The sequence below is a fragment of the Acipenser ruthenus genome, chromosome 7 (genome assembly GCF_902713425.1).
Source record: "Acipenser ruthenus chromosome 7, fAciRut3.2 maternal haplotype, whole genome shotgun sequence".
Taxonomy (NCBI): Eukaryota; Metazoa; Chordata; class Actinopteri; order Acipenseriformes; family Acipenseridae; genus Acipenser; species Acipenser ruthenus.
In genome coordinates, this window is record NC_081195.1 from 686,901 (window position 1) to 703,999 (window position 17,099).

The 17,099-nt window shown below is 35.6% G+C and overlaps 1 protein-coding gene across 1 annotated transcript; it reads right to left on the reverse strand.

Moving 5' to 3' along the window:
• Positions 1-1,798: 1,798 nt before the first annotated feature.
• Positions 1,799-13,842, reverse strand: ccdc172 (coiled-coil domain containing 172). The gene is made up of 8 exons (XM_059026007.1): positions 13,694-13,842; positions 10,739-10,824; positions 8,414-8,530; positions 7,712-7,877; positions 5,735-5,836; positions 4,701-4,803; positions 3,018-3,105; positions 1,799-1,866 (listed from the first exon to the last, which is right to left on the reverse strand). The coding sequence occupies exons 1-8, from the start codon at positions 13,770-13,772 to the stop codon at positions 1,828-1,830; spliced, it is 780 nt and encodes a 259-aa protein (XP_058881990.1). The 5' UTR covers positions 13,773-13,842; the 3' UTR covers positions 1,799-1,827.
• Between the last annotated feature and the right edge of the window lie 3,257 nt (positions 13,843-17,099).

Consider the following 17,099-nt stretch of genomic DNA (forward strand, 5'->3'; position numbering starts at 1 on the left):
GTGAACTGCAAAATACAAATCAGAAAGTGTATTTTTTTTTTTTTAAATCAATTTATTTAAAAAATAAAACGCAGGAAGTTTATGCAGTAGATAAAAGCCTCAAGCAGCTTGAAAATCCATTCCACAAACAGTTGTGTGGAAGAATATTTCCTGAAAAAACATAAATGTTAATTCACATTCAACTTAAAATATATTCATTTAGAAATGCCATAACATGACAAACAAGCCGATACAAATAAAAAAAGCTTAAGTAACATTCACAATTGCATCCTACTTTAGATGTTTATTATTGTTATTATTTTGTATTGTATGGCTATTTCAAAGTATTTTGCTTCTTTCTACATAGATATAATTTCGCAGTTATACTTGACAGAATATCCCTGTAATCAGAAGGTGCATCTCAGGTGTTTTTGTTAATTTTATAGCAATGAGAAAGGGGTGGCCCCTGACACTAATAACTGTATTACATCCTGTAGCTTGGGCAAGGGAACCAGCCACTAGATGGCCCTCGGGTCCCATGGATTTGTATAATGCAATGCGTGCACGGGCTGATGGAATAATGACTCGCTGTGTGCTTCTGGGGTGCACCAGATCATTTGTTTTCATTTACTGCACCTGTGGAGCAAATAAAAGCAGGACAATAAGGTGAGGGTTCACATTTTCAAAGGAGAATACACACTTGTAACATAATGCTTGATGAAGTTAACAAAACTTATAGTAAATCCTAAAAGTGAAAAATGGCATTGAAAACACTGTGGAAAATGGTACTTATTTTAATGTTTTTAAAGTTTTTTTGTACCACTACATAAATAAATGTCAAACTTGTGAAACAAGAGGCTGCTCTTGGAAAGCCATTAGTAAATGCAGCAGCCCTGGGATAAATATAGATTTTATTTAAATCTTTCAAATGTATTTGATAGGAGTCTAAATAATTAAATATTTCAAATAACGCTGTTGTGAATATTTATAAATATTCAAATATATTTGTAAATGTGTTACAATGATGTGAAACATAACACATTAAGTTTTATATGAACATCTATTGAGCTTTATATTCAAATAAATATTTGAGAGAGGACAAAATCTTGAAATAATGATATTTATAAATTAAATCTCAAATATACATATATTTGTTCCAGGTCTGAAGTGCAGCAAAATTCTTCGGTCTTTGTTTGGCAGGCTCAAATCTTTGAACGTTTCAACTTGGAAGCCTTTCAATGTCTTTAAGAAAACATGAAGAGAAAGAGTGCTGGGTGAATAATAATAAAGCCAAACTCTAAACAATATAATAAAGCTAGCAAATTATCTCAAACTTGAGTTCATCTATAAAAAAAATAAATAAATAAAAAGAATAAAAAATATTAGGATAAACTTGAACACTTGAACTTGAACTTGAAAAACATAATCCCGCTTCTCGCAGCCAAAACACACATAAAACACAGATAGGCTGACATTTCTTAACAGCAGATTCCCGAACAAAATGACACAAGCCAAGTCACACAACTGCTGATGAAACAGTTGTGCTTGTGGCTCAATGCTCACAGCAACAGTACACAATGCAGCGATTTGCAGTTAATCTTGGAGCAAAACCCAACCCTTGTGAGTTTTAACACAAGGGTTTTTGGTAAATAAGCATTTGATTATGAACGGTAGCATTATTAGCCTAAAAGCTCATGATTATCGTTAAACACCCCATTCTATCTTTATCTTTATCATGAAGATACACTCATTATTTCAGGAATCGATCACTCTCTATACTGTTGTGTTTTCTGTAGGATAAATCAACTAACCATTTCCTACCTCTCTTTGGATAATTTTCTCATTCAGCTAGCTACTGGGTACCTGAAGGCCTTTTTGTGATACTTTCTGTAATCATAAAATTACAAACACATTATTAAAAATAATAGAAGTTACAAATGGTTTAGTATTAATGTTATATATTTCTCTACACTTTTTCTTATTAGTGTGATTGTTTCAGTTTTTTAAAACTTGATTTAATTAGAGCACTGATGCATTGCTTTTTATAAATATATATACATTACTGCAATGTCTTTTTATGTTAGTGTTACAAAAAAAAAAAAAATTAGCCTATCGTAAACTCATCTTAAAATTCATGCTAATTTTATTAATTACATTCTCATGATATATTCATCAAGGCCAGAAACAGGGTGGCAATGTCCTTTAGTTGTGATGAAGTGGGAGGTTAGGAATGGCTGTGGGGGTGTTAGATTGTTACACAATGAGGATTTAGGGCATTAGCAGCATGGCTTTAAATGAACACAGTATCATCTACCAATCATTCTTATCATATGTGAGTTTTGCCTTCCAAACAGTGCTTGGGGCTTACATCATTTACATTTCTATACATTTAAAGAGTAGGAAGGTCACATGGTCGCTTTGTCACATGATTGGAATGGAATGAGGAAGTCTGTTCCGTGCCAGCAGTTAGGATTCTCAGACAAGCTCAATGCCAAAAAAAAAAAATTAAAAAGATGTAGAGTAAAATGATGAGAACTCAGTATTGGAGCATCCCAACCCAGTACTACTGGAAGCATTGCAAAGATTATTTACAAAGAAATGTATTGCAGCATCCCAACCCAGTACCACTGGAAGCATTGCACAGATTATTTACAAAGAAACGGAAAGAAAGAAATACATGACAATTAAAATGAGTTTTGAAGTTACTGTGCCTAATAATATCCTAATGTATTATATGTGTTAATTATCTATTGTTGCTTCAGTTATCTTCGTTTATCAAGCTTACTAACTAGTCCAGCAAAAACAAACAAACACAAAAAAAAACATGGAGCAGAAATTAAAAATGACAACAGTAAAACACTGCTACTTTCTAACCTTCATAAATTCAGCAGCATCAGAGTTGAAGATGCGTTTTGTAATCCACAGCATGAAAAGCAAATGCAGTGAAAGACCTAGGGGATTCTTTTTAAAGAAGACTTGATTTTAAACTAATAATTTATACATTGTTCTGGATATGAAATGACAATTATAACCTGTACCATTTGCAGAAACTGGATTTCTGTGCGGAGAGCTTCACGGACACTTTCAAGTTCACCATCTTTGAATGCTTCCAACTCTTTTTTGAGCCTAAATATTTCAGAAAAAAAACTGTATGGAGTACATTTAAATGACATTCATTACTTAGTTAATTACAGTATATCTATCCCCAGAAACACTAACCAGTGAAATCTTGAGAACCAAAATGGCAGCAATTAAGAATAAAACAGCCAATGAGAAGATGAAACAAGACACACATCAACATGACTAATCTTGCAATCAAAATAAGCTAAACATTTTTACAGTGTGCATGTTTACAAAAGTGAATAAGGAAACAATTATATTTGCTTATTTTGTTTTTTAAATTGCATGCAGAAAGGATCTGCATTTCTTTTACTTAATTAATCAACATTACAGCAGAAGAGTACTCTATCCAGAATGCATTATACTGTACCTGTGATTAATTAGAACACTTAAGAAAAACATTAAAAAACAAACAAACATAACATTTCACAATATCAGCATCTTCAGCATCTTCAGGAAATTCTCTCCTGTGTAGAAGATGTGCCTAGCTGTTAAGAAAATACCTCTTCATATGACTTAAAAGCAAGAAATACTTCAGTTACTTCCTACTACAAATTCAGTATTGATTCCCCTTCATTTTGGCTTTTAACATGCTTTATGGTGATTGTTCTTTTAACTAATATGCAGGAAACATATCAAAGTCTTAATTAAATAGATGGGAAATACATGCTGTGTTTCATTTACACTTTCAGAGCTCTTAATTATACTGTAGAGCTGTCTGTTCAACAAAGCAGTTTTCAGAAAGTGTTATTGAATTTGAAAAACATTACATATACAAGTTTAATGCAAATAATGGGCAATTATAGAAATAGCTACCCAATACATCACTTTAATTATGGTTAGGTTACTGGCTTTGGGGCATATCATAAAAGTTTAATTGTAATTTAATGTGAGAAACCAACTATTAGTCTGACAGAGAATATAATGTTGATTATGAAACACAATCATGGTGATGTAAAAATAACATATTATGCATTTTAAACAACTTTCATTCCCAAAATATGTATACCATTGGTTTCTGATCTTTCAATAAAGATTTAAGTGTATTTTATTACAAAGTATCAATATTAAAATAATGTATTGCGTTTGCAAAATAAATAAATACATAAATAAATACATACATCTATAAAAATGAAGTTACGAAATGTAAATGCCTTTTTGAAGAATATTTCTTATTCTAATCTGATACAACAGGTCTTTAGAACCAGAACACAACATATACAAATGCATGTATAAACACAAGAAGATCCATCTCCAGTTTCTAAACACTGATAGTGTTGTATTCTTCCACTTAGACAAAATTGGGGAAACTTTGCGTATAAAACAATGAATGATGTGCACAGAAAATCTCAAAAAGACAATCACCTGCCTTTGGAAGCTTCTACAATTTGTTTCACAAAGTAAAGTCCTGGTCATAAAACGTTGTTGAATATATATATATATAATTTTTTAAACACATATTTTAATTCCTCTCATCTGACACGTTTGGTTTTACATGAAAATAAATGATTAAACCAGATTTTGTTGAAAGATTTTGTGTGGAATCTATCCTTGAACAGCCAATGGAAATGTTACCCTAATCCAAGTATGAAACTGCTAACCTTAAAAATTCCAAATCAGTCTGTGGCTTCTGGCCGATTTCAATCTTTTCAGCTTGCAGGCATTTAGTGATAGCTATAGCCTCGCTCATTTCCCTTTCAAGGTCTAAAAGAGGAAAGACATGTTAGATTATGCACAAGGAAGCCAAAACTAAAAAAATAAGGCAGTACGTTTATGCATTGCATTTAATGTTAACCAAACTGCTTACAGCAATGTTAGGAACCGCTAGAATATGTATTAACAGTTACCTATAAAATAGCATTTTCAACAAGCATGCAACTCCAATAATTTTTTGTGACCAAAAAAGATTGAATGGTTTGTAAACAAGGGAAATGTGAATTTATCCAGCAGTTAAAAACACTATGACAGTGAAAAGGTTACCTCACCTATCAAGGAACTGAGATAATCATAGAATACTGCTAGAAAGCAAGTGGTCTGCATTATTAATATAGCAGGGCTGTAGCCAGCCATGAAATGAGATGAAATTATTATATGTTGTTTATTTAAATACAAAAGTATAGGTAACAGTTTTTTTTTTTTCTGAATAAGATACCATTAGAGCATTTTGAGTACCTGGGGTTCTAAATTTGCAACTATCCCACTTACTTCAAATGCAAAAGTCAAATGCTTCTTAATACAGAATGGATATTTAGGGTTTCTGGTTTACTGTTTTCCTCACATGCATTTTGGTATGTTTCACCTGTCACAGCAGGACTACACTTACCAGAATGCACTGCAATGCGGTTTGAAAAGCCTGAACTGTCCTAGTGTACTTTGAGTCATATGGTAACCCATTCTGTGCAGATGTGGCTTCAAAAGTCACATGACCTCAATATGGCAGCCATAGTAGGTCAGAGGTTGATGTCATGATTAATAACAGATTTAGCCTGGAATGTTCACATAACCTTACAAATATAATCCTATCCTACTCAATGGTTTATTATAAGATATTAGCAGTAGTAGGTTTGCATTTTAATTATAACCCTGTATATAACAACTAAACGTGTTAATGACACAAAACAGTATTGTCCACCACCTTTTATTTGGTCTTCCAGCTCCACCAGCTGTTTTTTAAGATTTTTCTTTTCTGTCTGAATGGCATTCAGTCGAATATTTTTCTGTTCCATTGAAACCATTTCTGAAAAAAAAGCGACTTGGTTTATACAGTATAAATAAGTACCAAAGTATTTTCTGTGCAAAATTCTAATACTGTAGCAGAGGTTTTTTTCTTAAATGAATGGCCTTTAATAGTATCCCATAAAATGGCAATCACACTTCCCACACCCTTAAATATGGTTTATTTTGTTTTGATCACGTGCCTGTCTTACAAATAATTTAATTTATTGTAATTCCTGAAAGACTGAATAACATGTTGTACAATTCAAGTATAAGATTTATCACAGTACCAACCAGTGCCTGACCATACTGTACAGATGGTCATTAATCGCGTAATAATCGCATACACTGCCTGAAAGATTATCGTCAAACCCAGACCGAAACGTCTCTAGGAGGCTAGAGGTGCAGGATAAAAGTTTGGTGAAGATACAAGGTGCAACATCTAAGCAGTTAACATTGTTGCAGTCCTGCTTGTTGAGATTCACTATACATATATATATATATATATATATATTATTTTTTGTATTTTATTATTTTGCTTCCTTTTGACCTGGGCTACCTGAGCAGTCCAGTGGCATCGAGTCTGTATCTGACCAGGTCTGGACTGATGGCAATGACTCTTAAGGCTGAACTTTAGGTAATTAGAAAAGTATAAATAATTGTCATGCTGTACACAATCCATTTCAACTTACAGCTCTAAACTCTTTGTTACAAAATGCAGAACCAACACACATTAAAATACCTGATCAGATCATTGTATTTCATGACTGTCTATATTTGTCTGTGGTTGTACATTAATAATTAGCTTTCCCTTGAACTACCCCTGAGGTGATTTCTTACATCAAGTAGGATATTGGACATTTTAATGACACAATTAAAATAAGATGGCTTTGAAATAATGTCTTCAGCTGGTTTTACATGTGTATCCAGGCATGCTAAAATTCAATATCTGATCATATTATGGAAATAACATTTCAATATCAACCTTTAACAATTTACTTTTTTACCCAATGAATCACACTACTGCAATCTTCCCCTAGCCCTGTAACTTACACCTTGCTAAGCTATGTTCAGGCTTAATATCATATGCAGTAATAACAATTGTACAGAGACATATTGTAAAGGAAATGAAATAATGCTTTATGCAAGTTGAAACTTTAGTCATCCGTGTACTGCAGATTGCTGCATTTTCCACACCTCATCCTATTCCCCTAAATAATGAAGCATGAATGAAGACTTATATGACTATTGCTTTAATACTATCTGTCAAAACTGTATACATTAGTGAGACAGTGCATGAAATAGGATTAGACCACACTAGCTTTGCAAATTTAAAATCTTCAGACATTTTGCTGTCAACACAGCAAACTATAAAAAACAAAAAAGAAACGTTTGCTTAATAAAATGTACATATATGTGGTTTATTACTCTCTTACGCTGGTTGTGCTCTATAAATACCATGTATACCCCAAATTTATAAGCAAGCCAAAGGAAAAACATGTGTAGTGTTGAATATGCCTTGCAAGTTCATAAACGTCCTGTATACTTTGGTATTTTTACAACTGAATTGTGTTCACCTTGCTCCGTTGTTTTTGGTAACATGGAACAATGACATCCTCAAGCAAGTTATCCTAATCTTGAGTTCTTGTAATTCTGTCAGTAAGCTGCATAGGTAGTGCACAGGATTTTTTTAATACACTTTCTTGTTTGGATGTTTGTTTCAATAAAAGCTTGTGAGGCTTATACTTCTTACCACCTTGTCTGATTGATGTGCAAATCTGTATAGAGCTTCATAACCACAGCTGAACAAAACAGGCCATTACAGACTTTTATACCAAACCATTGTTACACAAAAAGCTTTTTCTGAAGGTAGTTTGGCATTTCAAATTGTACATACCCCTGTTCAGAGCGTCTATCTCCTTTTCTAGGGTCCAGATTTCAGATTTTGCTCGGCTTTCAACTAGGACCTCTCTGCTGCTCATTAGGTTGTATTCATGGTTGAAATTAGTAATCTCTCGGATGAATTTATCCTGTTCCTCTGAGGTTTTCTTTTTTATTTCTTCCTTGAAGAAGACAAGAGCAGAATTCTTAAGCTATCCTGCAGAAACACTTGATTATTTTATTATCCAACAAAGAAAGCAGTCTTTTCATTTGACAAACCATGGCCTGAATGATATTGAAAATGTAATTACCACATTATCTCTTTAAAACACTGATGCTGCTCATCGACTGGGTCTACAGTACTTGACCCACTTACTTTTCTTCCTTTTTGCCTAGTCCACTTTCCCATAATAAAGAATGACTTTGTGCCCTCTTAATTAGCATTATAATTGTGTGTCTATTTATTTTCCCAAGAAATCTACTAAAGCACACCTTTAGTGGTCATTTTGAACTAGTCCCCATTACAGAAATGTCACTTTGCCAGACTTTCTCAGATACTGCCTGAAAGGTTAACTGTGCTGGTGACTTTATCTAACATGCCAAATATCAAGGAGTGCGGTAAATAAATTACAGCACAAGTTGTATCAAGACAATAAATATTGCAAATTTAAACAGAAAAAAATAATATGCACTGAAATATTTAAAAAAGACAACATACTAGAGTTGCAAGAAGATTACTTTGTTGTCTTAAAACATCCGATTTGAGTTTTTCTATTCCATCTTGACGTTTCTTTAACAGCTCCAACTGCAAAAGCATCTCAGACAGATCTTGGATCTTTGAGCAAGAACAATGAAACAAGGTTACAGAAAAAAGGTTGTTACAGTATTTCAATATACCTGAGTACAGAAGCTCTTTAATTGTCTTCTCAAGTCTAGAGCAAACAATGATAAAGAATGATACAGTTCAATCTGTGTCTTCCCCCAATGACCATCGTAATTTTGGATGAAGCAATTTCAACTTGTATTTGGGTCCCTCTTTTTGTGTGACCGTTATTGTTTTCTTATTTTGAGATTGAGTTTCTTTCAACTCATACAGTACCTCCACAGTAACATTTAACTGCATTTAACTAACCTATGGGTGATGATCAGAAAATATACTAGTGTGAAATACTGTACATATTACCATTATTTACCCTAAGTTAGAACTGAAAACAATTCATGGTTGGAAATTTAAAAAATGCATAGGATTAAACAAATGTTGTGTGACAACAACTAAAAAAAGTTTTTAATAAAGTCAACATTTTATTTCAAGTTTCTAAGTCATTCAGTAATTCGAACAATATTGGCATTTAAACTGCAATGAATATTTCACTGTTTTATTTTTAATATTCTCTTTAAAAAAATAATCCATTCAGCCGTGAAAGACAAATGTTATACTTCAAGTTCTAATTACATGCTACCTGGCTTCACAGAACACAAGTAAATGAATATTTGCTAGATGCTTTCTTCATCAATCTCTACGAAATAGTGGTCATAAATATTACATTCAGGACTCATGTTAAGTATGAACTTGAAAATGAACACACCATTTCAGTTGGTGTGGATTTCTTGCATTAATTTCATCTGATCTTTATGCCAATCAAGTTTTCTATATTTATGGCAAAGCCAATAGAATTTGATTCATTTCTCATTTTTAACAGTCCAATGCAACTGGATCACACACACTGGAGGACAGAGGTGACAAGCGTCAACTTAAGAGATGCTATCCTGGCTTTTCTCATCAGAAATATATAATTGCTGCTACCTGCTCGAGCCCTGGAGTGGATCATGCAAGACAGAGGCATGAATCAAAATGTTTCCGCAGCAGCTCAGTGTTAAAGTAATAATACAACATTCCATTTTCATAAATTAGCCCGGTAAACATGACCATGGTGTATTGTCCTTGTTTTAACACATGCCACCATTACTTCACTGTAAAGCACAGCTTGATGAAGGCCGTCTGGCCCAAACGTTGCTTTGTGTTTAACTTTGTTCTTTTTAAATACAATCATAAAGCATAGAAATGTGATCTACTGTTCTTACAACGCTGCTCCTCTACTCACTTGTGATCAATGTTGGGATATCTGGGGGCTGGAAATGACATTATAAAACAGTTGGTGTGCAATATTAGCTATGTGGTTTGGACTTCACTGTAAAGAGGAAAATGTATCACTTGAGAGTAGTGTAGCTCAATGGTTAGTGTTTTTATAGGAAAGTCTTCATTTATTTACTGTATACGTTCACACCTTACCATAAGCTAAACAATGTTTTATTCTCTCTCTCTCTCATTTTGACTAACAGTGGATGTATGCAAGGAATTATACCAACATAGTAATAGCTCTTATTAATATATTTTGAAGTAAGTGCAAAGTGCTATTAGTGTACCCTTATATTTTGGAAGCATTCATGTATTACTTATAAATGTTTGAGGTATTACAAAATAAAAATTACAATTCTAAAATAACAATAACACATGTTGTTTTTGATGGTTTCCTACTCCTGTGTCAGCCTGCCTTTATTCTTCACATATAAATGAAAACATCATCATTTTGGTACAAAACCCAGAATCATCAAAATGATAATGTACCGGTTGAACCAGTGTTAGAATAAGGTGAATTACCTAAACCGCTTTAACCTGATTTTAAAAGGTTCCCTAATCCTAAAGTAAATTAACGGAAATGTACAATTGATTTTACAGTCAAGATAGGGATTCATCCACTTCTCAAATGAAGACTTCCTTCAAGATAAAGAGCTTTAACCATATAACAAACCACCCACTTAACACAGAGAGTATCCATCATTGATTGGTTAAAGCAATGACATGTGATAGAAATCCTATTCTGTCAGTATTGGGATATAGGGTTGATATTAATCCCAATTTCCAAAGGCTGTAACAGAATGCAGCACCCCAATTCACTGCATTAGGGTTCCGTGGGCATTCCTTTAAGTGTGGCAGTGAAGATTAGCCCTACATTACCGAAACAATCCCTGAACGAATTCTTACCTTTTCTTCTAGTTTACTTTTTGCACAACTGAACTCTTCCGAAGAAGCCTTTACTTTATCTTGACATCTGTTGATTTCTGCTTTTACTGAAATAAATTGAAAACGCGTGCTAATTATATAGTTTTTAAATAATCCACTCACAAAAAAAAGTCCTCTACTATAGATTATTCATTACTGTACGTCAATGCTCATTCTGTTGCTTTTAACATGCTATACGTTACAACTTCACTAGACTGGAGCAGTGGCTGTGTGTGGGCTCTGGAGTGTATTAGGGCTCTGGGCAGGACCAAGAGGAGTGAAGGCTCCCAGGATCATTCCCTGCACCTGGCAGGACCAGGGGCAGTGAAGGCTCCCGGGATCATTCCCTGCATCTCGCGTGACCAGGGGCAGTGAAGGCTCCCGGGATCATTCCCTGCATCTCGCATGACCAGGGGCAGTGAAGGCTCCCGGGATCATTCCCTGCATCTCGCATGACCAGGGGGAGTGAAGGCTCCTGAGATCATTCCCTGCACCTGGCAGGACCAGGAGGAGTGAAGGCTCCTGAGATCATTCCCTGCACCTGGCAGGACCAGGGGGAGTGAAGGCTCCTGAGATCATTCCCTGCACCTGGCAGGACCAGGAGGAGTGAAGGCTCCTGAGATCATTCCCTGCACCTGGCAGGACCAGGGGGAGTGAAGGCTCCTGAGATCATTCCCTGCACCTGGCAGGACCAGGGGCAGTGAAGGCTCCCGGGATCATTCCCTGCATCTCGCATGACCAGGGGCAGTGAAGGCTCCCGGGATCATTCCCTGCATCTCGCATGACCAGGGGGAGTGAAGGCTCCCGGGATCATTCCCTGCACCTGGCAGGACCAGGAGGAGTGAAGGCTCCTGAGATCATTCCCTGCACCTGGCAGGACCAGGGGGAGTGAAGGCTTCCGGGATCATTCCCTGCACCTAGCAGGACCAGGGGGAGTGGGGCTGATAGCGGCCACTGATCGGTCAGGCTTAACCTACAGTGTTGCATTATTATTATTATTACTAGTAGTATTTATTTCTTAGCAGATGCCCTTATCCAGGCAGACTTACAGTTTTTGTTACAAAGTATCACAATAGACAGTATCACATTGCAAAATATCACATTACAGGTAAGAGCAGTTAGAAAATACAATAAAATCAATAGCAAGTAAGAGCAAATTCAAATGAGGGGAAAAAAAAATAATTAAGTTTGAGAGCGATTACAACTAAGGGCAGTTAAACGTAAAAATATTTGCTTGACTAAATTCCATTAAGAGCAAGTAGCAAGTGCAATAAATGGGAATGAATGATTTCAATTAAGAGCAATTACAAAAAATGTGAGTACAAGACACAAAAAATATAATTATGATTGAGAGCAGTAGTAGAATACAGCAAAGCATAGAGCAGTTCAGTGCAAGTACAAGATGATGCAAGTACTGATACAATTGGATGCCATGTAGTCCAGTATAGTGGAGAGTTGTGAGGTTTACAGATGCTGTCTGAACAGGTGTGTGTCTTGAGAAGGTGCTGAAAGGTGGTCTGGGACTGAGCAGTCGATATCCGTGGGTAGGTTGTTCCACCACTGAGGGGAGAGGGAGGAGAAGGAGCGGGATCTGGCAGGGGATTACAGCTAATCTGCTGGTGGCAGTGGAGCGGAGGGGGCGAGAGGGGGTGTAGGGAGAAATAGTAGTCGAGGTGGGAGGGGGCAGATTATTTTCAGGGTTGTGGGATATAAAAGAGGCAGCCTGTGTGCCAGCCGGGGGTGGAGATTTGGAGAAGTAACATGTGTAAGCTGCCGTGCTGAAAAGTATGACTGACCTGCTGAGAAGTACGACTGACCTGCTGAGAAGTATGACTGACCTGCTGAGAAGCATGACTGACCTGCGCGTCCTGTGCTTTTTGCAAAATAAAAGTTCTTGCTGCTTTTGAAGAACTCCTTAAACAAACTATTTTAAAACTAAATTAACCTGACATTGTTTGTCAGGGTTGAGGGTTAAAGATTTGTTGAGCCGTTTTTTAAATTTAAATGTGTTGGACATCTGCAAATCAAGTGTTAAAATAAGTGAAGCAAAATATTTCAGCAACTGTAAATACCCCAAACTCACTTCTGTGTGTAAAAACTTGCACTACTTTATTATTTATTCAGCAAGTGTCCTCCTAATTACAGTATATGCTTTCCAGCCCTGCATATGCTTTTAGTTCAACAGAAGCGACTTCAGCCCTGGAAAGGCTTTAACCCTTTAATCCACATAGGCGTCGGGTTGATCAGGACACTGCTTATAGGTTGGTTTTGTAATATTGTTTTTTGCTAATCATTGCCAAGCATACCACACGCTGCCCTCTTGTGGTGTAATAGATAAGTACAATCAATCAACTTAAACCTGGAGACATGAGTCCTAATTTTCTTTCTTTTAGAATTGCATGTACTTAGTTTTCTCTCTCTCTCTCTCTCTCTCTCTCTCTCTCTCTCTCAATTATTCCAATTAAGTTCCCCTGTTTGGTAAAAACAAAAAAATTAACGAACAAATATTTTATTGACCTTGAATTTAGAGAATGGGAAAAAGGGTAAGTAAACTTGTTAATGTTAGAAAATCTGAGTCCGGTCCTGTTTCAATCCACCTTTTAATTTTATAATGCCAATTTACCAATTAACTGCGCAGGAAAGTAGTTTGATTGATGCGAAAAAACGCAACGTAGAAAACAGGGTTACCGCAGCGATTTATTTTATCCTGGCCGGTTACGGTAAACATGATTTTCATCTCGTTATTTCAATAATGACCAGTCTTACAGTTAAAAACGAGAAAACGACGGTTAGTTTAATTAAAAATGTAAACTACCAAACGATATGATATATTTAGGCTTTTAAATCCTTATTCATTTTACTTTGTCGACGTATGGAGAAAATACTACGTAGTACTCGCTAGGCCGTAACACATTAATTATTACCATTACATTATACCTTCCTGGAGCAGGCGATTTTTTTCAGTGGCTTGTTGCTCAGTGAGGAGAATGTGCTGGAAAAGAGAATTGAGGCTCATGTTGCTACTGAATTTTTTTAAGAGTTTCTCAAGAAAACTAGATTAAGACTGGACAGAAAACACCCCGCGCCTCGCTCACGAGCAGAGAAACGCCGTTATTATGAGGACAGTAAGCTGTCGACGTGCTAAGGAAGGAGGAGGACATGAAATGAACCATAGAAGTATGAATTTAATGTTCAAGGAGTTCTTTCAAAACAGACACTATGCTTACAAAGTGTTTTACAACCCTATGCACAATACTCTGAATAATAATGCGTGGTCACGTCTTTGTTAAAAACGCGAATTACTTAGGAACGGTGGTGTGGATTGGGCATATACAGCTAACTCGTTCAAAGCCTTCCCAAATTAAAATCAATAGATGCAAGGAAGCCTGCCTTTCAGTATGTGTGCAGTATGTAACGAAAATACAGCTATTTTACCAGTGTACACCCAGATGATCGGTAAACGCTCTTATGCTAAATTAACAAACGGCATGATTTAAGGTACCCCATTGAGCAGTTAAATGCTCACCACATTTTAGTCATGCCTCAATTCATCACAGCTGCATTTAAGTGAGCTATTAGAGCTGCCAGCAAAAGTATTGTTTGGTGTTTGTAAGCACAGTCAGCAGTCGATAACTTTAATGATGTGCCATTTGCCCCTTTAAGATTTGACACGTCAATATTTATTATTCAATTTATTTACTGCAATGGAGAGAATGGTTTTGAACCAGTGCCACGAAGCACATTAAAGTGTGAACAAGTGGTCGTTTGTATAGTGAGGACTAGATCATTGTGACATTCATTTGCAAAATTAATAGTAGCTATTGATTGAAAGGTTTGCATGAAATCCAGATTTATACGGCACACCTTCATAGTGAGGTAGGCATACTGTTGTCTCTCTGCAAAATATGCAGAGTCATCATCCACAATACTACAAAAATAATGTAAATCATTCGACTAAAAATAAATAAAGTTAATGCCTACGCCTGAAGGAAATGGGTTTCGTCCTTTTCATTAAGAAAGTGTAGTGAATGTGATTCTTTTTCTTAGTAATGTAAATTCTGACGGTATTGAATTAATTCTGACAGCTGAGAAATACACTTCGAAAAATGTGTTAAAGTCTGTTTTTTAAATGCGTGTTTTGACACAAACCTAAGTTTTTAAAGACGTGCTGATGTTAATGCTGACTATAGGCTTAGTTTGCATTTTCCAGTCATTCATGTACAATCACAGACAATAACACAGGAGTAATTATTTAATGTATGTTTTTATGAATACAGTACTGTTTGCTTTTCATGAAACTGTGCTATCATGAATATCAAACGTTTACTCGCCTGTCTGCAATTCCAGGTTTTTAGAAGGAGCTACAGTCGTGTGCGAATGTATCAGAACACCTCAGGATTGATTGATATCCTCTATATACCTGCCTGCATGAGAATGTCACTGTTCGGTCAGTACGCAGTGATAGAGAAACAACCGGCACCGATGTGTAAAATGTTAGACAACTTTGTGCTTTAATTAGGCATATAAAACAACTTCTAAAAAGCCTGATGCACTTTATCATTTGTGGCTGTGTGTACCTTTTCTCTTACTATTTTAAATGAATTGCACGTGTGGCCTATTAAATTCATCAATTCAATTAGACAATCACTCATTTGCCTATATTCCAAGATTTTCAGTTAGTGGTTTGATTTCATATGCAAAACTACAAAAGCAATGGGGGTGTTCTAATGAATGTGCACGCTACTGCATATACGCAGGCGCATTGACTAAACGAGCACTTGACCCCTTCACACTCCAAGCAATTTTCTCCTGTTTTACATTAACTGCATTTCCACCTGTAAAAATCACATTTTTTTTGTCCTAGAGGCATAATTGTTGTATCAAATCAAAAGAACAAAGTTTCCTTTCATATTATGAACTTATCAGGAATAAAAAATATTTTATAATGTGATACTTTGTACTGTGATAACTTGTAACAAATGTAAGTCGCCCTGGATACGGATGTCTGATAATAATAATAATAATAATAATAATAATAATAATAATAATAATAATAATAAATGCTTCAGAGACTCTTACAGATGAGAAAACGTGGGGAAAAAATAAAAAAATAAAAGCATTTACAAAAATAACTCTAAAATATGAAAACATATATACAAAGATTCCTGACCATTTGAAATGAAACTTCAATATGTTGGGAAGCTGGATACAAAATTTCCACGTGCTCTGACTAGAATCAGTCGATTGAATGGGACGCTATCAAGGAAAAAGCATCCCATAAGAATGGACCGGTAGGTACCTAACAGCCTCCTAACAGTCGGTGCGGATCAAGCACTTGGATGTCGGATGTAGTAGCCGCTAGAGGGCGCTAAAGAAGCGGTGTTGAAATAACAGTAACACTTAGTTTAATAGTAACACAGCTAGGTTTACGGGTAGACATTAGATTTAGGGGTTAGGAGGCTACTAGGTACCTACTGGCCATTCCTATGGGATGATTTTCCTTGATAACGTCCCATTTAATCCCATTTGGGCAGCAGTGTGGAGTAGTGGTTAGGGCTCTGGACTCTTAACCGGAGGGTTGTGGGGACACTGCTGCTGTACCCTTGAGCAAGGTACTTTACCTAGATTGCTCCAGTAAAAACCCAACTGTATAAATGGGTGATTGTATGTCAAAATAATGTGATAGCTTGTAACAATTGGAAGCCGCCTGGATAAGGGCATCTGATAAAAAAAAATAAGTAAATAAATAATCGACTGATTCTAATCTAATTTCAGCCCAATAGAACAAAAAACAACCAAAATACATGTGTGCAAACATTATTAGTTTATTTTCAGATTTTTACCAAAAAAAGTGTATTTTAGAACATAATTAACAAAACAACTATATAAAATAAATAAATAACTACATACATATGTGTTTTGTAAAGGGCAAAAACCTGATTTGTTGTGCCATTCAGAAAAAAACAGTTTCTGTCACCAATTCTACACAGAGGCACATCACAGCTTTTACACTTCCAAGGCGTTCTCATGTTCCTCCCTTCTGTTCTTCTGCAATAAGCACAGTTCTGTCTCCCTGGTGTTGCCTTGGATTATGAAGCAGTCTCACAGATCACTTTGAGTAGAATGAAGCTATTTACAGCAGCAACATCAATAAAATGAAACAACAGTTTTTTGTAACATTGTATATTTTACAATAGCATGCAACATATTATTATTATTATTATTATTATTATTATTATTATTATTATTATTATTATTATTTATGAATGTTAAAAATATGTGGTCAAACTGTAAAGCGTGCCTTTATTAAAAGGACAGCTAAACTGGCTTAAGAAAACTGACC